At 43.1% G+C, this 14,420-nt stretch overlaps 2 protein-coding genes across 2 annotated transcripts; both read left to right on the top strand.

The window, feature by feature from the left end:
• The first annotated feature begins 921 nt into the window (after positions 1-921).
• Positions 922-2,473, top strand: LOC133806119 (mitochondrial uncoupling protein 5-like). The gene has a single exon (XM_062244253.1). The coding sequence runs from the start codon at positions 1,201-1,203 to the stop codon at positions 2,170-2,172; it is 972 nt and encodes a 323-aa protein (XP_062100237.1). The 5' UTR covers positions 922-1,200; the 3' UTR covers positions 2,173-2,473.
• A 9,902-nt stretch (positions 2,474-12,375) lies between these two features.
• On the top strand, positions 12,376-12,936 carry LOC133833606 (uncharacterized). The gene has a single exon (XM_062263448.1). The coding sequence runs from the start codon at positions 12,376-12,378 to the stop codon at positions 12,934-12,936; it is 561 nt and encodes a 186-aa protein (XP_062119432.1).
• Positions 12,937-14,420: the final 1,484 nt, after the last annotated feature.

Raw genomic sequence — 14,420 nt, 5'->3', positions numbered from 1 at the left:
TCTCTAAGCTCTAATACAACTGTCTCGTGGACTAAGACTCATTAACGCCCCAACCACGTAAAAACATTGTCTTTACTCCTCAAATTCCTTCTTCTAAGCTCTCTAATTTTCTATTATTAAACTTTCTGAAAAAATCGGTAAACAATAAATTACCAAAAAAGAAAAACCACATGAATAAACATATGATATATACATCAAAACTATAACCTTCATAGTAATTTATTATCACACATCATAAGCATATATTAATATGTTATACATAAAAAACTTTAATAAACTAGAATAGAGAAAGAAAAAAAAGGTGGACTTTATTCCTTAGTAAAAGATAAATGAAAGACCGAATATATAAACAATGTAATACATATGTTGATCACTAATAGTGTTATGAGGTGGTGTTGGTCCCTCAACGTGGTAGTGCTAGTGTGGTTTCTACTATTCCTTTATGAGGTATGTCAATTATTCCTTGTAAGTGTTCTCGTTGGGCCGTGTGTTAGGTTGTGAATGGTATATAGAATTGAAAATCATTATCATGTTTTTGTGCTAAAATATTCAAATAATTTGTAAAATATAATGAATTTTTTAAAAAATAATTACTTTTTAGGGTAAGCTAAATATTCTATTATATACTGTTATAAAAACTTCATACTCAAATTTACTTGTATGATTGGGTTCACGAATCAAGCCATATGCACCATTCCTTACAGTGTTAGATTAGTGGTGAAGGGAAAGAGAAAAGTCCAAAAAGGAAAATAATAATTTATTTAATAAAAAAAAAAGAAAGAAGTGGGTCCCACAGAAGAAAGAGAGAATTGTATTGTATTGAGTGGGGAATGGTGGCGTTCGCGTAAGGACTCTCCCCCTTTCGAGTTTCGACCTCCTTTCCTTTACTTGTTTTGGTTTGCTATAAATTGAGATTGGGCATCACATCCTGTTCTCTCCAAAACAAACCCTCACAGCATATGTCTCAAAGGTCTAACGTGCCTCACTCTTCCACCATAGCTTTCGGTCTCCAATCTCATCTCCTGGTCTCCAGTGAGATGAACCCTAATTCCTACTGGTCCTCCTGATCTACCTTCTACAATCCATTCTCTTACTATTCTTTAAAACATAAAAACAAAAAATACTTATAACCCATTCTTTGTATTGACCTTAAGCCTCATTTGTTTGTTCGTTTCTTGAAAAAAATCAAATATCTCAACAATGGGTGTCAAAGGATTTGTTGAAGGAGGCATAGCTTCGATCGTTGCCGGCTGCTCAACCCACCCCATCGACCTCGTCAAGGTCCGTATGCAGCTCCAGGGCGAGTCCGTCACCCCGAACCCGGCGGTTCAGAACCTACGCCCGGCTCTTGCTTTTCACCCCAACTCCGCCGCTGGATCCGTCCGTGTCCCACCTCCGCCTCCCGCGCCGCCTGTGCGCGTTGGCCCAATTTCCGTCGGAGTGCGCATTGTGCAACAAGAAGGAATGGCAGGTTTGTTCTCTGGTGTCTCCGCCACTGTTCTCAGGCAGACTCTGTATTCCACCACCCGAATGGGTCTGTACGATATCATGAAGCAGAAGTGGACCGATCCCAACACGGGAAACATGCCGCTGACCCGGAAAATCACGGCGGGTCTGATCGCCGGCGCGATCGGAGCTGCCGTTGGAAACCCGGCTGATGTGGCGATGGTTCGTATGCAAGCCGACGGTCGGCTTCCGATGGCTCAGCGCCGGAACTACAGGAGCGTGGTCGACGCTCTAACCCGGATGTCGCGCCAGGAAGGTGTTCGGAGCCTATGGCGCGGCTCGTCCATGACGATTAACCGAGCCATGCTCGTGACGGCTTCGCAGCTGGCTTCGTACGACCAGATCAAGGAGACGATTCTGGACAAAGGGATCATGAAAGACGGGCTGGGGACCCACGTGACGGCGAGCTTTGCGGCGGGGTTTGTGGCGTCGGTTGCGTCAAACCCAGTTGACGTTATCAAAACCAGAGTCATGAACATGAAGGTCGAGCCCGGATCACCGCCGCCGTACAACGGAGCCCTTGACTGTGCCCTCAAAACGGTGCGTGCAGAGGGTCCCTTTGCCCTCTATAAAGGGTTTTTGCCAACGATCTCGAGGCAAGGGCCTTTCACTGTGATGCTGTTCGTGACATTGGAGCAGGTTCGTAAGTTGCTCAAGGATTTCTGAGTAGAATGATGATGACGACAATTAAGAGTGTTTATTATTACTACTATTGATATTTTTGTATAAGTAATTAAGTTGAATCCTCCTGGAGTTTGGGGATGGAATTTAGAAGATATTAAAAAAAAAAACCACTGAAACGTGGTGTTATCAACATGGATCATAATTTTTATACAAATATTTATTGATAATGATGATAATTTTTTTGGGATAAATCTTGTTGTGTCTTGTTCTATGTAGTCCTTGCTTTGAATGAGGTCATGAGTTATTGGATGAAAGAAAGAAAATGAAAGTGGTTAAGTCTTAACACTTTGTTCAATTGTGTTTTAACAGGGAAATTGCTTTATTTGTGTAATTTTATAACCTAGTGTGAATGGTTGAGTGTTTGGTAGCGGGTGGCATAAGGGCAAATTCGCAGGAAAATTCTATAACTAGAGTTGAATTAGGCATACAAGGCGACAACTATGACTTGGGTCTTGCAAAAATGTAAAAAAAAAATCCCAACTTTGCAACTTTTCAAATTTCGATTCAAGGGCTCCTTTGAACTAAAGCACCTCTAAAATATGGAGTGGTTACTTTTATGGTCCTTGATATTATGTCGAGTATTTAAGTTATAATATCTCTTATCATTCTCATGAGGCTGCCTTAACAATTACTTATGATCCCTTTGAGAGTTATTGATACTAATTGCTCGGTGAGCTTTCAATTTAGGTTATTAAAAGCTCAATAGTCAAGTTGATTTCTAGGCGGCCAATAAGCCTTTTGGTAGACTTAGTAGCAGCGTTGATAACCATGGATGGAATCAAGGAATGTCAAAATCACTTGGATTATATTATTTATTATTCGCAGTCAGTTAGGTTATTTCGGTATAAATATTTATGGGATCATACAAGTAGAGGTACCAATCTTTCCGAAAAATATTACTCATGTGCTTAAATTATATTTGTATTACTTAAGTTCTCAAATTTACTAAATGTTTAGTTGAAAAATTGGTTTAGAGAATGCAAAGCATAAAGCAATACATGTCACATGACTCAGCAAGAAGCTACTTATTTTCTAATAGAAATGACTTAATTGATACAAAATAAATTTTGAGATCTTAAGTGAAACTTTTTAAAAATTTAGGGATATACTTGACATAAACCCATACTTATGCCTTTTTCTTTTGTTGGATTAAAAAAAAAAAGTGAAGGGTCAGCAACACATCAGTTGACAGAAAGAATCAAACCCAAATTGGAGCTTGTGGTAGTGGATTTCTGAGATGTTATATCATCTCATCAATTTTTTATATTACTTCATCCGAATTTGATTAGTATCTGACTAAATTACTCCCAAAAAGGCGCATCACTAGGAGATGGTTTCTTACCCAATAAACACCTGTTAATACTTACATATGTGAAATATTCATTGGGCTGCAATAATTGGCTAACAATAGGTTAAATACCAAAGTGCGTGCACAATAAGAGAGAGTTAGCCTTGACTGGTTGGAAGAGTATAAAGGATTTAAATACCAATACGGGGCTGTTATAAGAGGCACATATTCTACTTTATGGGATTAAACATATATGTCAATGAATTGGCCTCCTCATCAGCACATATTCCACTATTCCAGTAATAGTTTTTTTTTTTTTTTGAAAGAGATATTCCAGTAATAGTTTTTTAATTGCTTTTTGTAAACAAGCATATATCTCTTCTATATAAAAGTTAACTTTTTTATTTTAACACATTTGATTTGTTAATTTTAATAGAATATTATAAATATTTAAAGAAATATTCTTTTAAAATTAACTAAAATAAATATTTATTAATTATATTAATATAAATTTAAATATTATAAAATGTCATTATAATAATGATAATATTTAATATAAAACAACATATATAATAATTATATTAATATAAATTTAAATTCAAATTTATAAAATATTATTATGATAATAATATATAATCCTAATTTTTTACTATTTATATTAATATAAATTCAAATATTATTATTATAATAATATTTAATATAAAACTACATATATAATAATTATATTAATATAAATTCAAATGTTATAAAATATCATTATTATAATAATATATAATACAAAACTAAATATTTAATAATTATATTAATATAAATTTAAATGTTATAAATATTATTATGATAATAATATATAATTCTAATTTTTTACTAATTATATTCATATGAATTCAAATATTATAAATTATTATAATAATATTTAATATTAAACTAGATATTTAATACTTATATTAATATAAATTTAAATATTATAAATATAATTATAATAATATATGTTATCCCTGTCTTCCACCCGTGACACATGGCATGACCCAATGAGTTCGTGGACCCTCTTAAATGGTCCGGGCCCGTCCTGAACCTGGTGAACGGGGAAGGATGAAACCCCAGATAGCCCAAGCACCATCGAGTCCAACAACGTTCGATGGGCACAAGCATAACGAAGGAACCGAGACTAAGATGCAGGCCTGACTCATCTTCCCAGTCCCGACCTACGTATATCCTCCGGGATGCCAACTGAGGTGGCAGACTAACTAGTCGATGAATATAGACCATATCAAGAATCCAGGGGAGATACTCTATGTCACGATGTCCATCTTGGCAAATGAACCCGAGTCCTGGTGAATGAACCAAAACTCCGGTAAGTGAACCGGGACATTAGTAAATGAACCCGGACTAGACTTCTGGATAGGGCAAGCCTAGCTAGCCCCAATGCTGACCTGTTCCCATGAAATCCCGCAGTTGGTCTCCTCAACTATCCTACAGAAGAGGGTACGCACGGAACATACATTGTTCCTAGGGAACAGTACTGCCACTACTCTGACAGATCCTATCCCCAGGATCCCTTTAGAAGCCCACGCGGACCAGTCCGCACTAACATACAATGGGCAGCTGTAAGGCTCGACCACGCCTGAGTCAACCCAATGGGCCTAGATTAACTACATTTTATTATGTAACATTCTTTGTATTATGGCTCCATTAGCAAGCAAACCGTGATTACATCCCTATTGGGCCCGGATTAGTCCGGCTCAAGCCCACTGCGCTTGACTGTGTATAAATAGGGCCAGTTGCGCACTTAGTGGGGATCCCATATTTTTCTTTTGTAAGCAATTACTCTGCTAAAATTTATACAAGCCATTATCAAAAGCTCTCTAAGGCCTAATACAACCGACTCGTGTACTAAGGCTCATTAACGCCCCAATCGCGTAAAAACTCTGATTGTTTATCTCTAATTCTTTCTTTTCAGCTCTTGCTTCTTAATATTTATAGTTTTCAAAAAAACTCGGTAAACATTTTGGTACTTTCATTGAGAGCTGAAGGAAGCTTGAATCAATCTCAATCATCTACAAAAATGGTGAACACTAGGCATACCGTGTTTGATCTTGCTCACCAACCCGAGGACACACCTTATAAGGGGCCTCTACCCGACGATTCCCAGAACTTCGGAGACGAGGGTGACTACAACGAAGGCTATTACGAGGAAGATGAAGGGGAATATGAGGATCACGAGGTCGAAAACCCCGTTAAGGCTTACGAGAAGGATATGGATCCTGAACAGGAGGATCCAGAGGTGGTTCGCCTGAGACAACAGGTCCTGGATCAAGAAGCCAGCATAGCTGAACAAAAAGAAGCCACCTGCCAAATGCAAGAGGCCCTCCTAGCTCTTTAGGCCTTTATTGCTGCCCAAGGATTGGCAGCCAATCCTTCAGTCGTCCTTCATCCAGGAACGCAGCCGTCTGCCCCACCTATCATGACTGGCGTACCAAACGACACTAGCCCTATTCCTCCTCCGGGACCATCCCCGCATCCCGGAGCTGGCCCATCGAATCCTGCTCATGAGAAAGGAAAAGCCAAAATGGCGGATCCTGTTGGAAAAACAAACCCCCAGAAGAAAGCTCAGCCTGTTCCAAGAACCGAGGATAACCCAGGGCGATTCCCTAGGAAAGAACGGATGAATCCTGCCCCAGGATGGGATAATGATCTGCAGGGGAAGCGCTCGCAGGGTATTAAGCCCCAGAACATCCCCAAATGGGACGAACGAGAACAATGCTTTTATCCCAGCACCTCCGTGAACAAGGATCACGGAGGGCAAAAATGCGGAGAAAAGCCGGAAGCAATCAGTTCGAGAGACGATACTTCCTGAGTAGACTTGCGTGACGGCCTCAACGCCCGAAAGGAGAGGGCCCGCAAGGAAAAGATTCGCCCCTGAGGAGGTGATTTGAGGAATAACCTCAACGATAGGAGGAGCGAGAGAGTTCCCCTGGATGATGGAATGGCTAGACAGTTCATGGAACAGCTGGCTGCTCTTAAAAGAGTCATGGATCGCTTGGTCCGGAAACAAGAAGGCAGAGGTTCCGATTCCGAAGAAGAAGAAAAGGAGTCATGCGCCAAGCACATACTGGATGTTGTGCTACCAAAGGGGTTCAAGATGCCGGACCTACCTGCCTATACCGAGAACATGAACCTCAAAGATCACTTGTCTCGCTACATTCACCTGATGATTGTAGCTCACGCCTGCGACAATGACAAGTGCCTATGTTTCTCAATCACTCTAGCGGGACCCACAGAAGAGTGGTGGAAAAGACTTAAGGTGGGATCGATCCAGTCTTGGTCTGGATTGCAGTGAGCATTTTGTAAACAGTTCATGGATGCCATAAAGCTATACATGCAATCTAGTGCACTGGCTAATGTCAAGCAACATCCCACAAAAACCCTTAGGACCCCCAGCAGCGTCCGGATCTGCTGGGACCCTTGGGATGCCATTCATGACCTCGACGGTCTATGGGGCCACTTCAATGGGGTATGCTCCGGTCCCATCATCCCTATTTTTCGGGTACGAAGTGGCACCCACCGGGTACAGTTCCTCTCCTGGCGGTGCCCAACTGCCTCAAGCTGGAGGAGCTGAGGCAAGCATAAACCCCTCCCTCAGAAAGAGATCAAACAAGAGTCAAAACTGATCCGAGCCATCAAAGAAGGGAAGAAAGGGGTACGAGCCCCAATACACGGAATATACCAACCTAGTGGACACCCGGGAAAATATCTACCTAGCAACGGGCAACGTAGTCCATTACCGGAAGCTAGCCCCCATGTTTAAAGGGGGAAAGAATTCGAGGGACACCAACACAAGGTGCGCCTACCACAAGGACGTGGGTCACACGACCGAAGAATGTCGTTAGCTGAAGGATGAGATCGAAAACCTGATCAAACTAAGGCATCTCCACCAATGGGTCAGGTTGCCAACAGAGGTTTCGGGACTGCCAACAGCTCCCTACAACCCATGGTGTAACGTCCCAAAATTACCCAATAAGGCTTAGGGCCTTGATTAGGGGGTAAGGATGGTAATATATGGAATTATGTGCTTATTTTTTTTATTCAATTGTAAATTATGTGGATTATATGCTTATATAGTTGTTGAGCATGTTTAGAAATATTAAAATATGCATGTGGGCTCGCTTCTTATTAGAATGGAAATTATGATAATTTGGCATGCTGCGAACATAATTGTATATTTATGTGATATATGTGTGAGACCACATTATTATGTGGGTTTATTTGAGTTACTCGGCACGAGGCGATCTTAGGGAGCAAGTTAGCAGGAAAGTCACAACAGGACCCAATACCCGACTCGGGGCGAGTCGAGGGGTATTTTGGGTATTAGGCATTTAATTGGGTCGTTGGGTAATGGAAATGAATAATTGGTGATATATTTGGAGTTAGTGAGTTTAGGGGGGAATATTGGGGAATTTGACCATTTTTCCCTCGGGGACGTTTTTGGTACCCCGAGCCTCGGGATTAGCTTAAGTCATTTAAGCTTAAGGAAACAAAAGACAAGAACCACAAAACACTTCTCTAAACTGACTTACACTCTCTCACCTCACTCTCTTCCTCTCTAAGTTTCTTAAGCATGTGTCTTTGAAGAACCAAGAGGATTTTTTACTAGAGATCAGAGAATTAAAGCCTAAAACTTGGGGGAATAGTCCTGCTGCAGCTTGTGAGATTAATCATCAATTGAGGTAAGCTCTAGACCATGTTTTTTCCATTGAATTCTATGTTTTGGTTGGCTGATTTGAAGAGTTTTGAACCTTCTAGCTTAAGAATTGTCTTGGTTTCTTGATGAGTTTTAAGGCTATTTTTTATGTTGGGTTTTGTTGCTGGAAAGGTGTTAGAATTATTGTGGCAATTGAATTATGGTTTTGGGGTGAGTATGGGTTAATTTGGAATGGTTTTGGCTGCTGAAAAGTATGGAAAATCTGGTTTCGTGGGGCCGCGACTCAGCTTGAACCCAGGCCTTGGGAGGTCTCTGTCTGGGAGGCGCGCCGCGACTTACAAGGGCAAGTCACGACCCGCATCCCTTGACAGAGGGGGGAAGGCTCTCGGATAGAAGGGGCGCGCCGCGACCCTCAGGGCCAGGTCGCATCCTGCCTGGGCATTTTTGGCCTTGGGAAGCTTTTTAAAATGGGAAACTTTTCCTTAGGGCTCAGGATCGATTCCACTACCCGGTTTAGTGGAACTCGAGGCCCCGGAGGCTGGGACTCGGTCCGGAAGCCTTTATTTGCTTGTTTTTGATGAAATCCTATATTATGGTTGTGACTAGGTTATCGCTGGGGGCTGGGAACCGGGATCATGTTCGAGGGTCGTTCTTATTTACGCTTTACTTGGACCTGAGGTAAGAAAAGCTGCACCCAATATGTCTTATATGTGATTAGGGCTTGGCCCGACTGTTATCAATTATCGTGACCAGGGCTTGGGCCCTGAGGACATTTATATTTAAGCTTTTGCTTCACATGTTGGTTGATATATGCTTAAGTTCTTTATGACTGTTGTGTGAATTCTGTGGTTGGGGCATGAGGCCCCGTTAATTAAGTATGATTAGTATTGTGAAAATGGTTATTCGATGCTGTTATGTGATTAACATGCATGTGTGCTTATTTATTGGGATATGCCTATCCATATCTGTTTCTGTATTGCGGTTTGTATTCTTGGATCAGGGCTTGACTCATTAGTCAAGGATGGCAATAATGCATTGCACGCTGGCCGAAAGGCTTAGGCCTGAACCAGCAATGTATTATTACATTGGCTGACCCTATGGTCGATGAAAACATTAAAGCGCCAGGTACGCTAGACTAGCTCTACGGCTAGTTACTCAAGGCTAAGGGCAAAGGCCCCAGGCGACTCTATGGAAACGTAGCTTGGGCATAGGGCCCTGGGATTGACTCTATGGTCAACTGTTTAGGGCAGCGACCCCAAATTGGTCCAATGACCACTTGTTTGTAACTAAATGACGACATGTGTAGGTTATTACTGTTGAACGTGCTAGATAAGTAGCTATAAGTTTATATTTTCTATTTATGCACATGTTGAGTTTTCTTGCCGAGCCTTGGTTCACAGGTGCTTTGTGATGCAGGTAAAGGGAAAGGAAAGCTTGACCAACCATGAGTTGGAGAGCTTCGATGGTGGCGTGTACATATGCGGCTGCTCGACCACCAAGGCTGGGAATATCTCAAAGGAACCAGGGTTGTAGCCCTGTTTTTGTTGCTTAGGCCGGTTGAATGTAACTTTTGATGTATTTATACCTTTTTAAAAGTTTAGTTGTAATATTTTGGGATCCCACGTTTGTATGAAACTTTTTAAATAAAAGTCAACGGTTATTTTGACCAAAATCTTTAACCCTAACCCTTCACATTAACCTTAGTTACACATTTTAAACCAAATGACTTGGTTAGCAAGTCTGACACAATTTAAAGTATACAATGTAACGGTCCTGGATTAGGAGGACGTTACATATGGCCCCAGGTGCACCTGGATCGTATCGACCTCCTCAGAGAGGGTACGCTGCAGGTTCGGGAGCACAGGCCCCCCAGGAGGCCCAAATAGTGCAAGCACCTAGGCCCGGAATGCCATATCCTCCCAGAACTGCGCCTCCACGAGTAGATGGCCACATGGCTAACATATCAGGAGGCCCGCATCAGGGAGGGCCATCTTTGAATGATCAGAAAAGGTACCTCAGCGAGCTCGATCATGACCATGAGGTATGCACCTTGGTCCAAACTCCGACCTAGCGCCCGAAGTTGATGAACCTGTCCATCACGTTCACGGAAGAGGATGCCTGGATTGTTCATTTCCCGCATCATGACCCCTTGGTCATTGATGCCCAAATCTTCAACAAAAGGGTATCCCGAGTGTTGGTGGATGACGGGAGCTCCGTCAACATACTGTTCAAGCTGGCATTCACAGCAATTGGATTGACAGAGGCAGATCTAGCCTCATGTCCAACGCAGATCTACGACTTCAATGAAGATTCATTTCCCCTGATGGGTAAGATTCAACTACCCGTGATGTTGGGGAACAAGGTTCATGGATCATTCAAATATTGTACTTTCGTAGTGGTAGATTGCCCCACTGCGTACAACGTAATTTTTGGTCGTTCTGCTTTAGTCGATTTCGGCGCAATCACCTCCATCTGCCATCTCTGCATGAAGTTCCCATGTGATAATGGAGGAGTGGGAACTGTGCGGGGAGATCAAAAAAGCACCCAAAAGTGCTATCACGTCTCTGCCCGGCCAATCTTCATGGTCCTCAAAGAGCCTCTCGAAGAGGAAAATGTTGATCCAATCCCACCACCATAACTTGCACGGAGGGTGGTCCGGGAGGAGGACGAATTAGATCCACAGATAAAAGCGGATATGGCATTAGGACCCATGGAGGAGGTGGAAGAGGTGTGCATCAATGACAGCGACCCGACCAAAGTAATCCGAGTCGGGAGAAACCTGAACTCGGAGGTCAGGGTTGCCATAATTTCCCGAGTGAAAGAGAACCAGGATGTCCTGGCCTGGTCTCATTCGAATATGACCGGGATCAACTGCAACGTCATATGTCACGCCCTGAACATTGAAGAAAATGCAACTCCCATACGGCAGAAGCGGAGACCCCAAGCGGCGGAGATGGCAGAAGCCCTCAAGTTAGAAGTTGAGAAGTTGTCCTCAATCAACTTCATTCGGGAGGCCCTGTATCTCGTTTGGCTGGACAACCTGGTGTTGGTACCAAAGCCGAAAGGGACGTGGATGACTTGCATCGACTTCACCGATCTTAACAAGGCCTACCCAAAAGATTGCTTCCCTCTGCCCCAGATGGTGGATGCTACATCCAATTATGAGTTGTTGAGTTTCATGGATGCCTACTCTAGCTACAACCAGATCTCCATGCATGTAGCAGACCAGTAACACACCAGCTTCAAGATGGACAAAAGTGTATACTACTACATCGTCATGCCCTTCGGGCTTAAGAACGCTGGAGCCACCTATCAGAGGTTGGTCAATAGGATGTTCCAGAACCAACTGGGGAAGAACATGGAAGTCTACATAGATGACATGTTGGTCAAATCCAAGACCTCGGCCGAACATGCGGATGACCTGGCAGAAGCATTTGCCATCATCTAGAAATATGGGATGAAGCTAAACCCCAAAAATTGCACCTTTGGCGTGGCATTTGGGAAGTTTTTAGGCTTCATAGTAAGCTCGAGGGGAATAGAAGCCAACCCGGACAAGATCAGAGCATTGATTGAGATGCCTTCGCCATGAAAGCACAAAGACGTTCAAATCTTGAGGGGAAGAATAGCAGCTTTGAGCCGCTTCGTCTCAAAGTCCACAGACAAGTGCATCCCATTCTTCAATATACTTCGCGGAAGCCAGAGGTTTGAATGGACGGCCGAGTGTGAAGAGGCTTTCCAAAAATTGAAGGAACATTTGGCCCAGGCACCAATCTTGTCGAAACCAGTGGAGGGGGAGTCGTTGCACCTGTATTTGGCAGTGTCAGAACACGCCATCAACGTCGCTTTAGTGCTAGAAGAGGGAAAGGTCCAACTCCCGGTCTATTACATAAGCAAAAGGTTGTTGGGCGCGGATTCCAAATACCCATTAATCAAGAAGCTGACATTTTTCTTACTAACCGCCTCCAGGAAGCTAAGACCTTACTTTCAGGCCCACGCTATTAAGGTACTGACGAACCACCCCTTACGACAAGTACTACAAAAACCCGAATCGTCGGGGAGGCTCCTGAAGTGGGCCATGGAGCTTAGCCAGTTTGGCATAGCATATGTCCCTAGGATTTCTATCAAGGGACAGGCCCTGGCCGACTTCATCTTAGAATGCACTGGAATAATCAAAGATGAATAATTCGTCGACCCCATAATGCCTCTATGGAAAATCTTCGTAGATGGAGCCTCAAATGAAAATGGGGTTGGGGCTGTGATCATCTTGATATCCCCTCAAGGTCAACAGTTGCAAAGCTCCCTACACTTCCAGTTTGAAGCATCAAATAACGAGGCTGAGCACAAGGCCATGCTGGCCGAACTACATTTAGCCCGGAAGGTAGGAGCAGCAAATATAGAAGTCCACAGTGACTCCCAACTGGTGGTCAAGCAGATTTTAGGGGAATACCAAACGAAGGGGGAGAAGATGGCCGCCTACATGACACGAACCCAAGATTTACTCCAATCTTTTAAGAAATACTTCATCCTCCAGATCCCCAGGGAACAGAATGTGTTTACAGACACATTGGCAAAATTTGCCACGAATGTTGAAGCAGAACTCTCCAGGGTAGTCCTATTCGACCATCTACCCATGCTTAGTATTCAAGCCCCCACAATCATCAACGCCATCGATTACTCTACGTCCTGGATGGGCCCTCTCATCCAACACCCAACCACTGGGGAATTTCCCACGGATAGGGCTGCTGCCAGGAAAATTTAGTACCAAGCTCCGAGATATGTCATGATGGATGGCAAACTCTATCGCCGGGGGTTGTCCATGCCCTATCTTTGATGCATATCTGGGACAGAAATGAGTGCAATCATGCACAAAGTGCACGAAAGTTTTTGCGGAGATCACACAGCCGGACTCAACTTGTCCAAGAAAATCCTAAGGCAAGGATATTTCTAGCCAACGATGAAGAAGAATTGTGTTGATTACGTCCGCAAATGTGAATAGTGCCAAAGGTATGCGGAGATCCCGCAGCCCCTCCAATGGAAATAACCCTGATGACCAGTCCCTAGCCTTTTACAGTATGGGGAATTGATTTAGTAGGATCACTCCCGACGGGGAAGGGTGGAGTAAAATATTCCATTGTAGTCGTCGACTATTACACCAAGTGTGTTGAAGCGGAACCAATGAGTACCATCACCACCAAAAAGGCCCTAGATTTCATCATCAACAACAGTGTGTGCCAATACGGCCTCGCTCACAAAATCGTGTCCGACAACGAGAAGCAATTTGATAGCGTCCACTTCACTAACTTCTATGAAAGACATGGCATCATCAAAAGCTTCTCCGCAGTCATAAGGCCTCAAGCAAATAGGCAAACAGAGGCCGTGAACAAGATTTTGAAGGGAACACTAAAGAAAAAACTCCAAGCCTACAAGAGCAAGTGGCCGGAAGAGTTGCCCCGCGTACTATGGGCCTACCGGACCACGGAACGAACGTCGATCGGACATACTCCCTATTTGATGGTATACAGATGTGAAACGGTCATCCCAGTAGAAACGGCAATCCCGTCTCATAGACGAGACACATACGATCCCGTCCAGAACCATGCATTACTCCAAGAATCCCTATATCTCCCCGAAGAGATCCGGGAGGAATCACAGGTGCAACTGAAGATGTATCAGGGAAAGATCGCCAGGCACTTTAACTCTAAAGTTAAAAGTCGGAGGTTCGAAACCGGTAATCTAGTCCTTAGAAGAGTTTTCCCTGCAACTCAAGATCCAGGAGTGGGGGTTCTGGGACCAATTTGGGAAGGTTCATGTGAAATCCAATACGAAATATGTCCGGGAATGTATTGCTTAAGGCGACTAGACAAAACGGAGGTCCCAAGGGCCTGGAACGCAGAATACCTCTGTCGATACTATCAGTAGTCGGGAGGATCCAATTCAGTTCCTTTCAAACTTTTTTATGTACGCCCCAGAGCGATTTATTTTTTAATGGAAATGGTGTATACAAAACATCATAAGAAATGTTGTAAAGGAAGAAAAGTTCACGTCTGTCTTCATTTTTTTACACATACAAGTGACCTAAGACTACACTCTTCGATCACTTGGGGGGTAAGGCCATCTATACAAGTCTAGGATTAAAAAAATAAAGAGGATGCAAAGCTCGGGGCTTAGTCTAGATCTATATTCATATAGACTGGGGTTCAAAACCTAAGAGGATGCAAGGCTCAAAGCCCAATCCTAACCCGG

The sequence above is a fragment of the Humulus lupulus genome, chromosome 1, assembly GCF_963169125.1.
Source record: "Humulus lupulus chromosome 1, drHumLupu1.1, whole genome shotgun sequence".
Taxonomy (NCBI): domain Eukaryota; kingdom Viridiplantae; phylum Streptophyta; class Magnoliopsida; order Rosales; family Cannabaceae; genus Humulus; species Humulus lupulus.
Note: the sequence above shows the minus strand (reverse complement) of the source record. Positions and strands in the feature narration are given on the sequence as shown.